At 46.6% G+C, this 15060-nt stretch overlaps 1 protein-coding gene across 1 annotated transcript in view; it reads right to left on the bottom strand.

Moving 5' to 3' along the window:
• The window catches only part of SLC9A5 (solute carrier family 9 member A5), a 143111-nt gene that overhangs the window by 27637 nt on the left and 100414 nt on the right, over positions 1 to 15060 (bottom strand). Inside the window, 4 exon segments of the mRNA XM_073605843.1 lie at positions 2404 to 2568; positions 3969 to 4095; positions 8147 to 8235; positions 14775 to 14904. Coding sequence (XP_073461944.1) covers positions 2404 to 2568; positions 3969 to 4095; positions 8147 to 8235; positions 14775 to 14904 — 511 coding nt within the window.

Genomic DNA, 15060 nt, shown 5'->3' with positions numbered 1-15060 from the left:
TGGTTGGGGAGGAATGCTCCTTATGCAGCGTACACACGGGCGGACTTTTTGACCGGACTGGTCTGACGGTCTATCCGACAGACTTTCGGCAGACTTTCCCATCGAACGGACTTGCCTACACACAATCACACCAAAGTCCGACAGATTCGTCCGTGATGACGTACGACCGGACTAAAATAAGGAAGTTCATAGCCAGTAGCCAATAGCTGCCCTAGCGTCGTTTTTTTTCCGTCGCACTAGCATACAGGTGAGCGGACTTTTCGCCTGGACTCGAGTCCGTCGGAAAGATTTGAAACATGTTCGATATCTAAAGTCTGTCAGATTTTCGACCGAAAAAGTCTGCTGCAGGTCCGATGAAACCCACACACGGTCGAATTGTCCGTCGGACCAGTCCAGTCGAAAAGTCTGCTCGTTTGTATGAGGCATTACACTTGTGACCATTGGGAAGAATTACCACCTTACAGATACCAAAAAGATCAACGGTGTCAGTGAGAACTTATCTGAGAGTCAGAATATGCTCAAGGAACCCCTAGCAACCTCTAGAAGGGATCCTAGTTGAGGAAGAATGTTCCTTACACTTGTGGTCATTGGGAAGAATTACCCCTTTACTAGTAGTAAAAAAGATAAATGGTGTCAGTGAGAAAATATCTGAGAGTCAGAAATTTCTTATTGCTCAAGGAACCCCTAGCAACCTCTGGGGGAACCCTAGTTGAGAAACCCTGATATGGACCAACAAGATGATCACTTTCAAAAATGCTTCACCTTTTATTGTTAAAAAGCCATCATGGAGCTCCAGTCCCTTGACGGTGCCTAGGCTGAGATAATGTCATCAGTCTGCTGCAGGCTTTCTATCGAACCTTGGTTGAGGAAGAATGTCCCTTACACCTGTGGTCATTGGGAAGAATTACCACCTTACAGATGGTGAAAAAGATCAAAGGTGTCAGTGGGAACATACCTGATAGGCAGAAAGTACTCATTGCTCAGGAACCCCCTAGTAACCTCTGAAGGAACCCTAGTTGAGGAAAATGCTCCTTACACATGTGGTCATTGAGAAGAATGATCCCTTTACGGAAAGCAAAAAAGATCAATTGTGTCAGTGGGAACATACCTGATGGGCAGAAAGTGCTAATTGCTCAGGAACCCCCTAGCAACCTCTGGAGGAACCCTAGTTGAGGAAAAATGCTCCTTACACGTGTGGTCATTGAGAAGAATTATCTCTTTTACGGAAAGCAAAAAAGATCAATGGTGTCAGTGGGAACTTATCTGAGAGTCAGAAAACTCTTATTGCGCAAGGAACCCCTAGCAACCTCTGGAGGAACCCTATTTGTGAAACCCTGATATATTATTATTATTATACACGATTTATATAGAGATTCAGATGACAAAGAGCAACAAGATAATCATTTTCAAAAAAGCTCCACCTTTTATTGTTAAAAAGCCATCCTGGAGCTCCAGTCCTGTGATGCTGCCTAGGCTGAAATTATCAGTCTGCTGCAGGCTTTTAATGGAACCTTGGTTGAGGAAGAATGACCCTTATAATTGTGGTCATTGGAAAGAATAACCACATTACAGATGGTGAAAAAGAATAATAGTGTCAGTGATAGGCAGAAATTGTTATTCATAAAAAAAAAAAACAAAGCTTTACAATCACTTTAACATTTTTGTATGACTTTTATCCTGTGGTATCATATGCTATTTGTGGTGCCCTCCACGTAACCTTCATTGTATTGGTATAGTATGTCTGAATATGAGACAATTGTTACTGGTCGTGTTCAATTGTGATATGTTTTTCCTTTTCTTTTGTTTGAAAAACCCAATAAACATTTAAAAAAAACAAAAAAGAAATAAAATAGAAAGCGAAGATTTCTTGCATCATGGGGCCCAGAAAGTTAAGTATAAACAGGGTCGAAACTAGGGAGCGGAGAGGGTATATACCCAGGGGCCGCACTGAGAGGGGCTCGTGCCTTCCTGTCACACCTAGACAGGTGGGGCAGTGGGGGCGGCATCAGGGCTGAAACTGGGGGGGGGGTGCATGTGGGGGGGGTGCCACATTGAGAGGGATGCCACTGATTATAAAACATCATTTTTTTACTGGGTGCCACTTCTTTATAGGGTCTGCTACTGCTGACCTTTCTGAAAGTGCTGGTTGCTTGGCTGTTATGCTGCCACACTGGCTTTAAATACCTTTTGATTCTCCGACTTGGAAAAAGTAAGAGATCAGAGAACAATCGGAGGTCCAAATGTGCAAGTGTCAAAGCCAGTGGACCAGGCACTCAGCCCTTTCAAAAGGAGAGGTCAGCAATGGGAGCCTATGACTTGATAGATTATCTTAGTTAAGAGAATGATCGAAAGAACGGGATGGGTCATGCATATGGCCAGCTCTTCTTTCAGAAGCTTCCATACCTTCTTGCGGCCATCTTTTTTGACCCGGGACTTGGACGCGCAGGTGTTGTGTTTGGTGGATTTGAACGATTCCAGCCTCCGCTTCATGTTTTGCTGGAAGACCTCCTTCTCCTGGCGCTCCTGCTCATCCTGGGTCATAAAATGGCGACTGTAGCTTGACTTGCACTGCAAGAGTTACAGACAACGGGCTCAATTCACGAAGCTAACACACTGGTATAAGCGTCCCTATTTTCAAAAAAACGTGACCATTATTTCCAGTTGAGTCCGATGAAATTTCAAAAAATTACAATCACATGGCTGAACACAGAGTGCCTAAGGCTGGCGTTGAAGTTTTTGTGAATTGAGACCAATGACAGATATCTGCATTGAAGATAAAATCCATAACTGGTTGACGTTTAGTTTGCTAGAATATCATAAGCAGCCACCATTTCTTTTTAAACACAATTTTCACCTTTTTTTTAGCCACTCCCTGTCTACATGCGTTGGCTGGACATCATTTTCCTAGATCTAGACTTGTTTCCTGATAGTGAACAGTGGTCTGTGCAATGTGTGTCAACCTGCCCCCCATTAGGCCTCTTCAGGGATAAATCTGAGAATTTATCAGAGAATAGGTGCAAGTACTTCCCCTTTCTGAATGCCCCCTTGTTCCTGCTCCCTACCCGCCTCCAAGCACATTCCCTTGGTGCCACCCCATGCCCACCTACCAGTACTGCCCCTTTTTAGAGAATACAGAACCATTCATTTTGTGATGGATTTGTGAGTAATTTGTATGGAACTTGTTAATGATAACAAGAAACCAATAGAATAGATTCCCTGCCGCCAGTAACAATAGGCACCCTCAACAACAATAGACCCCCCAACAACAAAAGACCCCCCCCCCTTTGCAACTAGGGTTGCCACCTGTCCAGGTTTTGAATCATGTGTCCGGGATTCAGACCGGGCTGTAGCTCCCCAAGTAACCAAGATAGTCACACACAAACCTGCTGCCGTCCGGGAGCGGCGGGCGGCAGGCTTAGCATCACTGGGGGGGGGGGCAGGCCGATGATGTCAGCAAGAGCAATTTGGCCACATCCACTGTTTGCTGCAGCACGCTATGCGCACCGCATTACTACTACTCTCTTTGGGGCACCCAAAGGTGTCCCAGGCCGCTAAAGTGTTCGGGTTTGAGTTGGAAAAAGAGGTGGCAACCCTACCTGCAACACAATCAAAAAATATCCCCCCCCCCAGTAACAGCAGATCTACCCCAGCAACAATAGATCTCCCGGTAGCCAGCATCAATAGACCCTCCAGCAGCCAGCAATAATAGACCCCTCCCTCAACAATAGATCCCTTCGAGCAACATAAGACCCTCCCAGCAAAAATAGACCCCCTGCAACAATCAATATCCCCCCCCCCTGCAACATTAGATCCCCCAACAGCCTGCAACAACAGACCCTCAAGCACACCCCACCAATCCTTGCCATTACATACAAGTGCAGGAACTGCGTTGCAGGTCTTTTAGATCGTTCTATGAATGTGGAAGCATCTTGTTAAAGGACAATAGATTCCATTTAGTAGGGTCTTACCATGCGCCGTGGCTTGTAGAGGCTCCCCCTCAGCACATGGTGCATGACCGCGTCCTCCCTGTCCCGCCCACTGCGCACTGTGTCTATGGCCTGCAGGTCCAGACACGCCTTGCTTCCATTCTCCCTGCTGAGGGGTGAGAAGCAGAAAGAACTCAACAAAAAAAGAAGAGTACTGATGACAGAATAAAAACAATGGATGTAACCAGCCTATACACAAACGTTAAAATCGGTCAATTAAAACGGTGCAGAGGTTTCCCTCAGTGCAAACCACAGATCAAAAAAGGACCACCTGATCCGGACAATATAGGAAGCCAATGTTTGTTTTTCAATATTGACTTTTCCTCTAAGGTCAAGCTTGGCCCCACCCCTCCAACCACCTCATTGGTCTGTGTGATTGACTGCCATATTAGTGGCTCAGTAGGGAAGCCTAGGAGAAGGCAAGGTCAAGTTTTACAGGAAGCATTTGAGCAAACCACTTCAGCTGCCTATTTGTCTATCTACAAATTGTTTTGACCTTTGGTTATGAATTTGTTTAAAGTTTTCTATGCTTAGTATATATTGCCCCAGGTGTGAGATTGGTTTATTTTAAATCAAAACCTCACAGAAGCCATTTTTTTAAGTTTGGATAGAGTTTTTATTTCCACTTGTGACCCCATTAGTGAGAAATTCCCTCACTTGACACTTGTGAAGTCAACGTGAAACCTGCACAAGAGATGGTGAGGGAGGGGGGGACTTTCTACTACATCATGACCGAGATCCTAAACCCTTCCCTGATCGATCCAAACAAAATAAAAGATCGGGCTGGAGTTGCAACAGATAAATTAATAGCAATAGAAGCTCTGAGATACGAACGTTTACTCGAACAACACGCTATTCTAAAGCCGGCCCAAGCCTCGGTCACAAGGTCCTTCTGAAGTTGGGGACTGCCCTGTTATGGGGTATTGTTGGCCAGATCTCTCCGAACATCTTTTCCCTTTCGCAGTGATCTCCAGAAAGATCTAATTTATCGCTAATTTTATATTTTTACATATTTATTTATTCATTGCTTTTTCCTTAAAGTGGAGTTCCACCCAAAAATGGAACTTTCGCTCATTTGTCTTCTCTCCCCCTCCGGTGCCACAACTGGCACCTTTCGGGAGGGAGGGGGGACAGGATGCCTGTCTTTGACAGGTATCCTGTTCCCACTTCCGGGAGTCCAGGCCGCGGCCCATGACATGACCCCGGGGCTACCCTCCTCCTTCCTTCTCCTCTCCCTGTCACCGGGCCAGTAAGAGAGAGGATCGGGGCCTCGCGCATGCGCAGTAGGGTTCCCGGCGTGAAGCCGTAAGGCTACACTGTTGGGGTACCCTTACACGCAACGGCGGTGGCAGCACCCGACAGCTGATGGAAACATCAGCTGTGGTTACCGACATCGCTGGACTCCAGGACAGGTAAGTGTCCTATTGTTAAAAGCCAGCAGCTACAGTATGTGTACAGTATGTGTAACTGCTGGTTTTAAAGATTTTTTTTTTTTTGGGCGGAACCCCGCTTTAAGACCTGAAAGTCGCACAATTTTGCAGCGATTTTGTTGTGACTTTGATGCGATTTTGCCACGACTTGAAGCAATGCCTGTGTAATCTTGAGGTCTATGGTCCTCAGGTCGCATCAAAGTCGGACCAGAGATGTGCAGGGACTACTTTGAAGTCACTGTGGAGTCGCACAGATATGAATGGTACTCATTGGAAATCAAAGGGGTACAACGTGCAACTTTGCAGTCCCAAGTCACAGGACAAGTCGCACAAGTGTGAAAGGGGCCTAAAAGAGATGTATGGGAATCATATTTACCTAGGTGGATGCTGCATCTGTCCCAATGCCAGCTCTACCACTAAGAACTAAGCGATCAAACACTGCCAATCACTCGGTTCTCAGAGCTCCCTGAGCAGAGAGCTGGTGACTGTCAGTCACAGCTCTCTGCTCTGCCCCCCCCCCCCCCTCACTCACTGGAGAGCTGGGCTCTGGAGAGGGCGGGAGCGGCCAGCTCAGCCTCTCCCTGGGTGCCAGTCCAGGCATGTGGGTGGATCCCGACTCAATTGTCACGATCTTGGACCAGCTCTTTGACGTCTGCCGACAGCAGGCTTCAGCCCGCTGTCTGCTGAAAACTATTCTTCTGTGATCCATAGGAAGAGTACAGCCAAATGAGCTTTGGATGTACTTCTCCTTTAAACTTTCTTGCTGTTTAGTGGCTCTTTAATATAAGCACTTTAATCCAAGTTAAAGCAGCGCTCCATCCAAAAGGGGAAGCTCCACTTGTGTGCTCCCCCCCCCCCCCCCCTCCGCTGACACATTTGGCACCTTTCGGGGTGGGGAGTGGATACCTGTCAAAACCAGGTACCCGCCCCCACTTCGGTGTAAGATCGCTGCATCGTTGTGTGGCGATCTACGAATCTTCCGTCCCCTCCTCCAAAAAAAAAAAAAATTGTTTTAAACAAGTAGATATGATATATTTTCTATTTACTAATGCTAGCAGCACAAGGATTCAAAATAATCAATGTTGATTGGTAGAGTGAAGTACACTTTAAAGTATATCCAAACTCCCTATTTTGGATGGAGTACACCCATCTGTTTTTTTTTTTTTTTTGCAATCTGCGTCCAACCCAAAAGATTTCCCTTCCCAATCTCTCCCAAGTAAGGTAAATCCCTTCTTACTAGACATGTGCACTGACAAAAAATTTGATCATTTTCGTTTCATTCGTTTTTTTGCTTTTTTTTTTGGAAATTCGGAAATTCGAAAATTTCCAAATTTCCGAATTTCGAATGTTCGGATTTCCAAATTTAGAATTTTCGGATTTTTGAATTTCCAAATTTCCGGATTTCCTCATTTCTGAATTTCCAAATTTTGGGATTTTCAGATTTCCAAATTTCCAGATTTCCGAATTTCGAATTTTCGGATTTCCGAATTTCCGAATTTCCAAATTTTGGATTTCCAAATTTCGAATTCGGAATTTTCTAATTCCGAATTTCCGAGTTTTTCAGATTTTCGGAAATTCGGAAATTCAAAAATCCGAAAATTTGAAAATCTGAAAATTTGAAAATCTGAAAAAAAGAAAGAAAATCAGTAAAATTTGAATTTTCAAATTTCCAAATTTCTGAATTTTCAAATTTCCAAATTTCTGAATTATCGGATTTCCGAATTTTCGGATTTCCAAATTTCAAATTTTTGGATTTCTGAATGTCCGGATTTCCGAATTTCCGGATTTCCGAATTTCTGAATTTCCAAATTCCGGATTTCCAAATTTCGAATTCTGAATTTTTGAATTCCAAATTTCCGGAATTTTTGAAATTCAAAAATTTGAAAATCTGAAAAAGAAAAAAAATCAGTAAAATTTGAAATAATAACTACTGAATTATAGTGATTGGAATCTCCTTTCAAATTTGTTTGTGAACGTAATGAATACAAATTTATCTGAAGTTACGAATTATCTGAAATAATTAATTCCGCATCTAAACAAATGAAATGGAACAAATTAATAATAAATAATAATAATAAAAAGGTTTTATTATTATTATTTATTATTATTAGATCGTTACATTCCATTCTTTAGATACGGCATTCGTTATTTCAGATAATTCGTAACTTCGGATAAATTTGTACTTGTTACATTCACAAACAGCCAAATTTGAAAGTAAATTCCGATACCTATAATTTAGTAGTTAGTTATTATTTCGAATTTTACTGATTTTCTTTCTTTTTTTCAGATTTTCGAATTTTTGGATTTTCGAATTTTTGAATTTCCGAAATTTCGAATTCCGAGAATCCAAAAATTCGGAAATTCGGAATTCGAAATATCGGAAATTTGAAAATTCGCAAATTCGGAGTTTTGGAAATTAAAAAATTTGGAGATTTCAGAATTAACGAATTTGTCAAAATTTGTTAAAAAATAAATTCGGAACTAAACGAATTGCACATTCTACTTTCACAGTTGTCACCAGAACAGGTGTCCCCTCTGGGAAAGTTTCCTTCTATTCCTGTTGTGGTGGCAACTCAAAATGTTCCTTTTTCTATTACTTTCAATCCCAGGGACAATGATCAGCAGGGCAAAAAGAGAGTGAATCTCCCAAGCAAAGAAAAGGCAATAAAAATGTGGGTTCTAAACCTTCCAAAATACACTGCACCCCAATAAAATAGAATTCCAACTTACAGGAGGTTGGTCACGGAGGTCTCAGACATGGAGGCACGGCTTGGCATTGATGGCAGAGAGAGCCTGTCAGGGGACAGTATGTGACCACCCTATAGGAAAAGAGACTAGAATTTAGAAGTGTGAGGACAAGTGGATGACTTCACTGGGTTCCTGCCTAGGCCTTGTCCTGCTCGCTGTCCCGCGTTGCCCCCCCCCTGATTTATCAGAGGGCCTATTCATCTTTCTCCACAGTCCCCGGGATAGACACCCCCCGATGTGGGTCTTTTTTGTGACATTGTAAATATCAATTTTCATCTTTTGTGGACCAGTGGCCACAAAGATTAGAGGACCAGTGACCACGATTAGTGGACCAGTGACCACAATGATTAGTGGACCAGTGACCACAATGATTAGAAGACCAGTGATCACAATGATTAGTGGACCAGTGACCACAATGATTAGAAGACCAGTGACCACAATAATTAGAAGACCAGTGACCACAATGATTAGAGGACCAGTGACCACAATGATTAGAGGACCAGTGACCACAATGATTAGAAGACCAGTGACCACAATGATTAGAGGACCAGTGACCACAATGATTAAAGGACCAGTGACCACAATGATTAGAGGACCAGTGACCACAATAATTAGAGAACCAGTGACCACAATGATTAGAAGATCAGTGACCACAATGATTAGAAGACCAGTGATCACAATGATTAGAAGACCAGTGACCACAATGATTAGAGGACCAGTGACCACAATGATTAGAGGACCAGTGACCTCAATGATTAGAGGACCAGTGACCACGATTAGTGGACCAGTGACCACAATGATTAGAGGACCAGTGACCACAATGATTAGAAGACCAGTGACCACAATGATTAGAAGACCAGTGACCAAAATGATTAGAAGACCAATGATCACAATGATTAGAGGACCAGTGACCACAATGATTAGAAGACCAGTGACCACAATGATTAGAGGACCAGTGACCACAATGATTAGAGGACCAGTGACCACAATGATTAGAGGACCAGTGACCACGATTAGTGGACCAGTGACCACAATGATTAGAGGACCAGTGACCACAATGATTAGAAGACCAGTGACCACAATGATTAGAAGACCAGTGACCAAAATGATTAGAAGACCAATGATCACAATGATTGGAGGACCAGTGATCACCATGATTAGAGGACCAGTGACCACAATGATTAGAAGATCAGTGACCACAATCATTAGAAGACCAGTGATCACAATGATTAGAGGACCAGTGATCACCATGATTGGAGGACCAGTGACCACAATGATTAGAGGACCAGTGATCACCATGAACAGCTACACCCTGTCAGCAACCTCAGACTCCTGATAAAGTGATGTATGCTTTACGAAACGCATCGAGATTATGATGTTCTTCATTTTCTGCTGTTAATTTATACGCTGATCACCAAATATTTACATCCCAGTCTTAGTCCGTAGGGTTCAATATTGAGTTGGCCCACCCTTTGCAGCTAAAACAGCTTCTACTCTTCTGGGAAGGCTGTCCACAAGGTTTAGGAGTGTGTCTATGGGAATGTTTGACCATTCTTCCAGAAGCACATTTGTGAGGTCAGGCACTGATGTTGGATGAGAAGGCCTGGCTCCCAGTGTCCGCTCTGATTCATCCCAAAGGTGTTCTATCGGGTTGAGTCAGTACTGTGTCAGTACTGTGCAGGCCAGTCAAGCTCCTCCACCCCAAACCCGCTCATCCGTGTCTTTATGGATCTTGCTTTGTGCACTGGTCCAAATCATTTGGTGGAGGGGGGATTATGGTGTGGGGGTTGTTTTTCAGGGGTTGGGCTTGGCCCCTTACTTCCATTCAAAGGAACTCTCAAGGCGCCAGCATACCAAGACATTTTGGACAATTTCATGCTCCCAACTTTGTGGGAACAGTTTGGGGATGGCCCCTTCCTGTTCCAACATGACTGAGCACCAGTGCACAAAGCAAGACATTGATGAGGGAGTTTGAGGTGGAGGAACCTGACTGGCCTGCACAGAGTCCTGACCTCAACCAGATAGAACACCTTTGGGATGAATTAGAGCGGAGACTGTGAGCCAGACCTTGTCTTCAACATCAGTGTCTGACCTCACAAATGCGCTTCTGGAAGAATGGTCAAACTTTCCCATAGACACACTCCTAAACCTTGTGGACAGCTTTCCCAGAAGAGTTGAAGCTGTTATAGCTGCAAAGGGTGGGCCAACTCAATACTGAACCCTACGGACAAGACTGGGATGCCATTAAAGTTCATGTGCGTGTAAAGGCAGGCGTCCCAATACTTTTGGTAATATAGTGTATATTGTTTTTCTGAGCCTTATACTTCTTAAAACCATCTAAGCGGGAGAGGTTTGGAGGATGTTGGACTGGAGGAGGAAATGAGAACAATCATATGTGCTCCATCAGTGCTTTCTAAAAAGGTTCCTCCAGCTGCCAGGCCGATCCCAGCCTGACTCATGGTCTATAGCGATGCCGGATATCTATTTCTGCTCCTATGGATGGAGCTGCGGCCGGCGACGTCTCAGGTCCACAGCTGTGAGATTAATAATCTGTCATCCTGCCTGGTGTGGACATGACAGCTCTGCTGACTGCACAGTCCCCCGTCTTCCCCGAATCACCACAAATCCCCAGGGTTTTCATTAGAGCTTCCAAAGACTGGTTCACTCACTAAAGGAACAAAAATGTGATATATCGCAGCTTGCCCGTCCTTAGATGTGGTGACGGCATTTCAGCACAACTCTACAGTATCTGAGGACTACAAATTCACTCTGACCCCCCCTCCCCCAGCATTTCTAGCTGCGGCCATCTTAAGTAAGGGCAGATGGATTCATGTAGCGTTTACTTCCTGGAATCCATCTGCCCTTAGCTCAGGCATGCAGGTGTTCCGTCAGATTCTGCGACCCGTCAGATTAGGTAACGGAAGTGACCACATGCGTTCCACCGCCACCAGGTTTGCTCATCTGACAGAACATCTGCAGTCAGAAGAAGGCGGCAGCGGACATCTTAGTACACCCAGCTACGTCTTGAGTTTCAGAGTAATTTTAGCAATAAAGTGAGCAGGTATAAATAAATATAGTATGTTAAAGGATCACTAAAGATATATATATATATATTTTTTTTTAAATAACAAACATGTTATACTTACCTCCACTGTGCAGCTCGTTTTGCACAGAGTGGCCTTAACCTGGTCTTCTGGGGTCCCTCGGCGGCTGTCTCGGCTCTGCCCCCCCCGCAAGGACTCAACACCTTCATGCGAGCTCCCTCGCATGGTGTTGAGTGCTTGCGGGCGCGCTCCCGTGATAGAGCCGGTGGCCATAGCCGTTCACTGTATCACTTAGCCCCGCCCCCCCGGCGCGCCGCATCATTGGATGTGATTGACAGCAGCGCGAGCCAATGGCTGCGCTGCTTTTAATCCATCCACTGTAACCAATCAACGGCCAGGCTGAGCGGCGAAGAGGATGTCGGGGGCGAGCACGAGACTTTCGAGGGGTCAGGTAAGTAAAACGGGGGGGGGGGGGGGGGGGGGGCGGACATTGTCGGATGTTTTTTCACCTTAATGCATTAAGGTGAAAAAACTTTTACCTTTACAACTCCTTTAACGTCTGTGATGCTGTTTGGATGTTACATTTTTAAAGAAGCTGGACGCCAGGAGTAGGAGGGTGGCGGAGGCCATGTTGGTACACCTCCACACTGCTCAGCGCTAAACCTTTAGGCTTTCAAAATGAAAGTGATACTAAAGGAACGGTTTTTAATTTTTTAAAAAAATAACAAACATGTCATACTTACCTCCACTGTGCAACTTCATTTTGCACAGAGTGGCCCCGAACATCCATTTCTGGGGTCCCCCGACAGCTCCTCCCCGCATTAGATAACCCTCTTTGGAGAAGCGCTCTCCTGTAGGGCTTACCTTGTGGGCGCGCTGCCGAGTCCAGCATTCGGCGTCCATAAAGGCCGCCCGCCCCCCGCATCATTGGATTTGATTGACAGCAGCGGGAGCCAATGGCTGCGCTGCTATCGAGCTATCCAATCAAGAGCCGGGACCCTTAGAGAGAGGGACGGTGGGGACACGCCGACGGAAATTCGGGGCTCGGGTAAGTAAAACGGGGGGGGGGGGGGGGGGCTAGGGGGCTGGTGACTGCAAGGTGTTTTTTCACCTTAATGCATAGTGCACAGGATCACAGATATCAATATACTATATTTATTTATATCCGCTCACTTTATTGCTAAAAATACTGTGAAATTCAAGCCCTAGCAGGGTGTAGTAAGATGTCCGCTGCCTTCTTCCGACTGCAGGTGTTCCGTCAGATTAGCGAACCTGGTAACGGTGGAATGCATGCCCAGCTGACGCTACCTAATCTGACGGGTCGCCGATTCTGACGGAACACAGTTAGGAGGGTGTGCTTAGCTGAGATAACCCCTCCTCCCTTCCTGAAGACTCCTGGGACGTATGACATAATTTTGGCCTAGGCCAGAAACCAGGAAGTAACTGAAGAAATGAAAAAAAAAGTTTAAAACAAATAAATATGATATACATTCCTTATCTATTTACTAGTACTAGCAGCGTAAGGATTACAAATAAGCCATGCTGATTCAGAGGGTTTAGGTCTGCTTTCATTTCTATTTTCTCTTTTCTCAAGTACTCTGTAGTTCATAGAGAAAAAAGTAAAGGGGCTGATAACACTGTTTATATTGCAGCTTACCAATTCTTAGATGTGATGGCTGCATTTGTTTTCTTTTTTATCCTTTCTTTTCTTTACTCCCAAAATGCTATATTAAATATGAGGTCTCGGAAAGCAGAATGGCAAAGTACCAGACAGGGATGCAGAGGCAGGCCATTCCCATCCAACATCTCACAGCAACAGCCCTGAAGAAGGGGGGTAGTTAATACCCCCTAAACGCGTTGGCTTGATGTACACGTTTATATTTTTAATAAAACATCTTGTGAGCCATACATCAGAGTTCCAGTTTTCTGAACACCGGGAGCTCTTTCTATCCTACCCAAGACTTTTTTGCTGAATCGACCCATAAGGCCTTATCGGAAAGGAAGCAGCCCAAACCCCCCCAAGAGGGTCCACCACCGCCATTCACAGTTGGGCACAACTTACTGGAAGGGACTTTTTCCTCTTTGCCCACACTATCACCCACCCACAACCATTGACTGATCCAGTCAGCCCAGCGCAGTCTCCAGCACAAATCAGTTATTTGCAGGAAACTGTCCATGAGCGTTTTTGAAAACTTGCATCCAATTATATATTCAGCTATCCAAAGAAAGGTATATACTGTACATTGTAACTCCCCTATGACTAAAGTAAGATAAGCAGCATTGGTCACATATTTCAATGTACCACAAATATGAAGGGACACGGACACCAGCAGGGGATCCTGGTCACCCAACCAGGGCCGGCGTTCCCACTAGGCGAACTAGGCAGCCGTCTAGGACGCACTGCTGCCATGGCCCGCTGACTTCCTAGTTAGTCTGGCCGGGGAACACGAGGCGGAGGAGGCGGGCATGGGATTGGCGGAGGAGGAGGGCACAGCTGGGGAAGCAGGGGGAGGAAGGGATGAGGTCGGAAGAGGAGACGGGCACTGCTGGGGAAGCGGGCATGAGGACGGTGGAGGCGGGCACAGCTGGGGAGGCGGAGGAGGCGAGCATGAGGTCGGCGAAGGAGGCGGGCACAGCTGGGGAGGGGGAGGAGGTGAGCATGAGGTCGGCGAAGGAGGCGGGCACAGCTGGGGAGGCGGGCATGAGGTCGGCGGAGGAGGCAGGCACAGCTGGGGAGGCGGTCATGAGGTTGGCGGAGGAGGCGGGCACAGCTGGGGAGGCAGAGGAGGCGAGCATGAGGTCAGCGAAGGAGGCGGGCACAGTTAGGGAGGCGGAGGAGGCGGGCATGAGGTCGGCGGAGGAGGCAGGCACAGCTGGGGAGGCGGAGGAGGCGAGCATGAGGTCGGCGAAGGAGGCGGGCACAGCTGGGGAGGCGGGCATGAGGTAGGCGGAGGAGGCAGGCACAGCTGGGGAGGCGGTCATAAGGTTGGCGGAGGAGGTGGGCACAGCTGGGGAGGCGAAGGAGGCGAGCATGAGGTCGGCGAAGGAGGCGGGCACAGCTGGGGAGGCGGAGGAGGGGGGCATGAGGTCGGCGGAGGAGGCAGCACAGCTGGGGAGGCGGAGGAGGCGAGCATGAGGTCGGCGAAGGAGGCAGGCACAGCTGGGGAGGCGGGCATGAGGTCGGCGGAGAAGGCGGGCACAGCTGGGGGGGCGGAGGAGGCGAGCATGAGGTCAGCGAAGGAAGTGGGCACAGCTGGGGAGGCGGAGGAGGCGGGCATGAGATCAGCAGAGGAGGCCGGCACAGCTGGGGAGGCGGAGGAGGCGAACATGAGGTCAGCGAAAGAGGCGGGCACAGCTGGGGAGGTGGAGACATAGCAGTCTGGTGAGTCCGCTCTCTGATCGCGTCACCCGCGTGGCTCTAGGCAAGACTAATGGCACCCCGAGTGTTAGGCTTGTCTAAGGCGCAAAGTAGTTTAGCACCAGGCCTGCACCCAACCCCATGCTGCAAAGAGTACCTGACAATACAACACACAGCTAAGAAAGGATGGAGGTGGTGAGGCCAATACCTGGTCTGCCAAAATTAAAGCATCACGGATGTTGAGTTTGTAGCAAACCTCCCAGATTTCGTCTTTGATCCGGTACGCGGATTTCCTCATCAGCCATTGGCTTAGATATTTCTTATCAAACTGTTCCCACCTGTATGATGAGAGGAGAAATAAAGGTTAAAGTGGTGTTGAACCCACAACCAATACTGTAACATATTGCAGCTTACCAATCAGTAGATGTGGTGACTGCATCAGTTCCCCCCCCCCTCTGTTTTCACCTGGTGATCTGGCCAGTAACACCCCCTGC

Source organism: Aquarana catesbeiana, linkage group LG11 (genome assembly GCF_042186555.1).
Source record: "Aquarana catesbeiana isolate 2022-GZ linkage group LG11, ASM4218655v1, whole genome shotgun sequence".
Classification (NCBI taxonomy): domain Eukaryota; kingdom Metazoa; phylum Chordata; class Amphibia; order Anura; family Ranidae; genus Aquarana; species Aquarana catesbeiana.
This window is presented reverse-complemented; position numbering and strand designations above follow the sequence as displayed.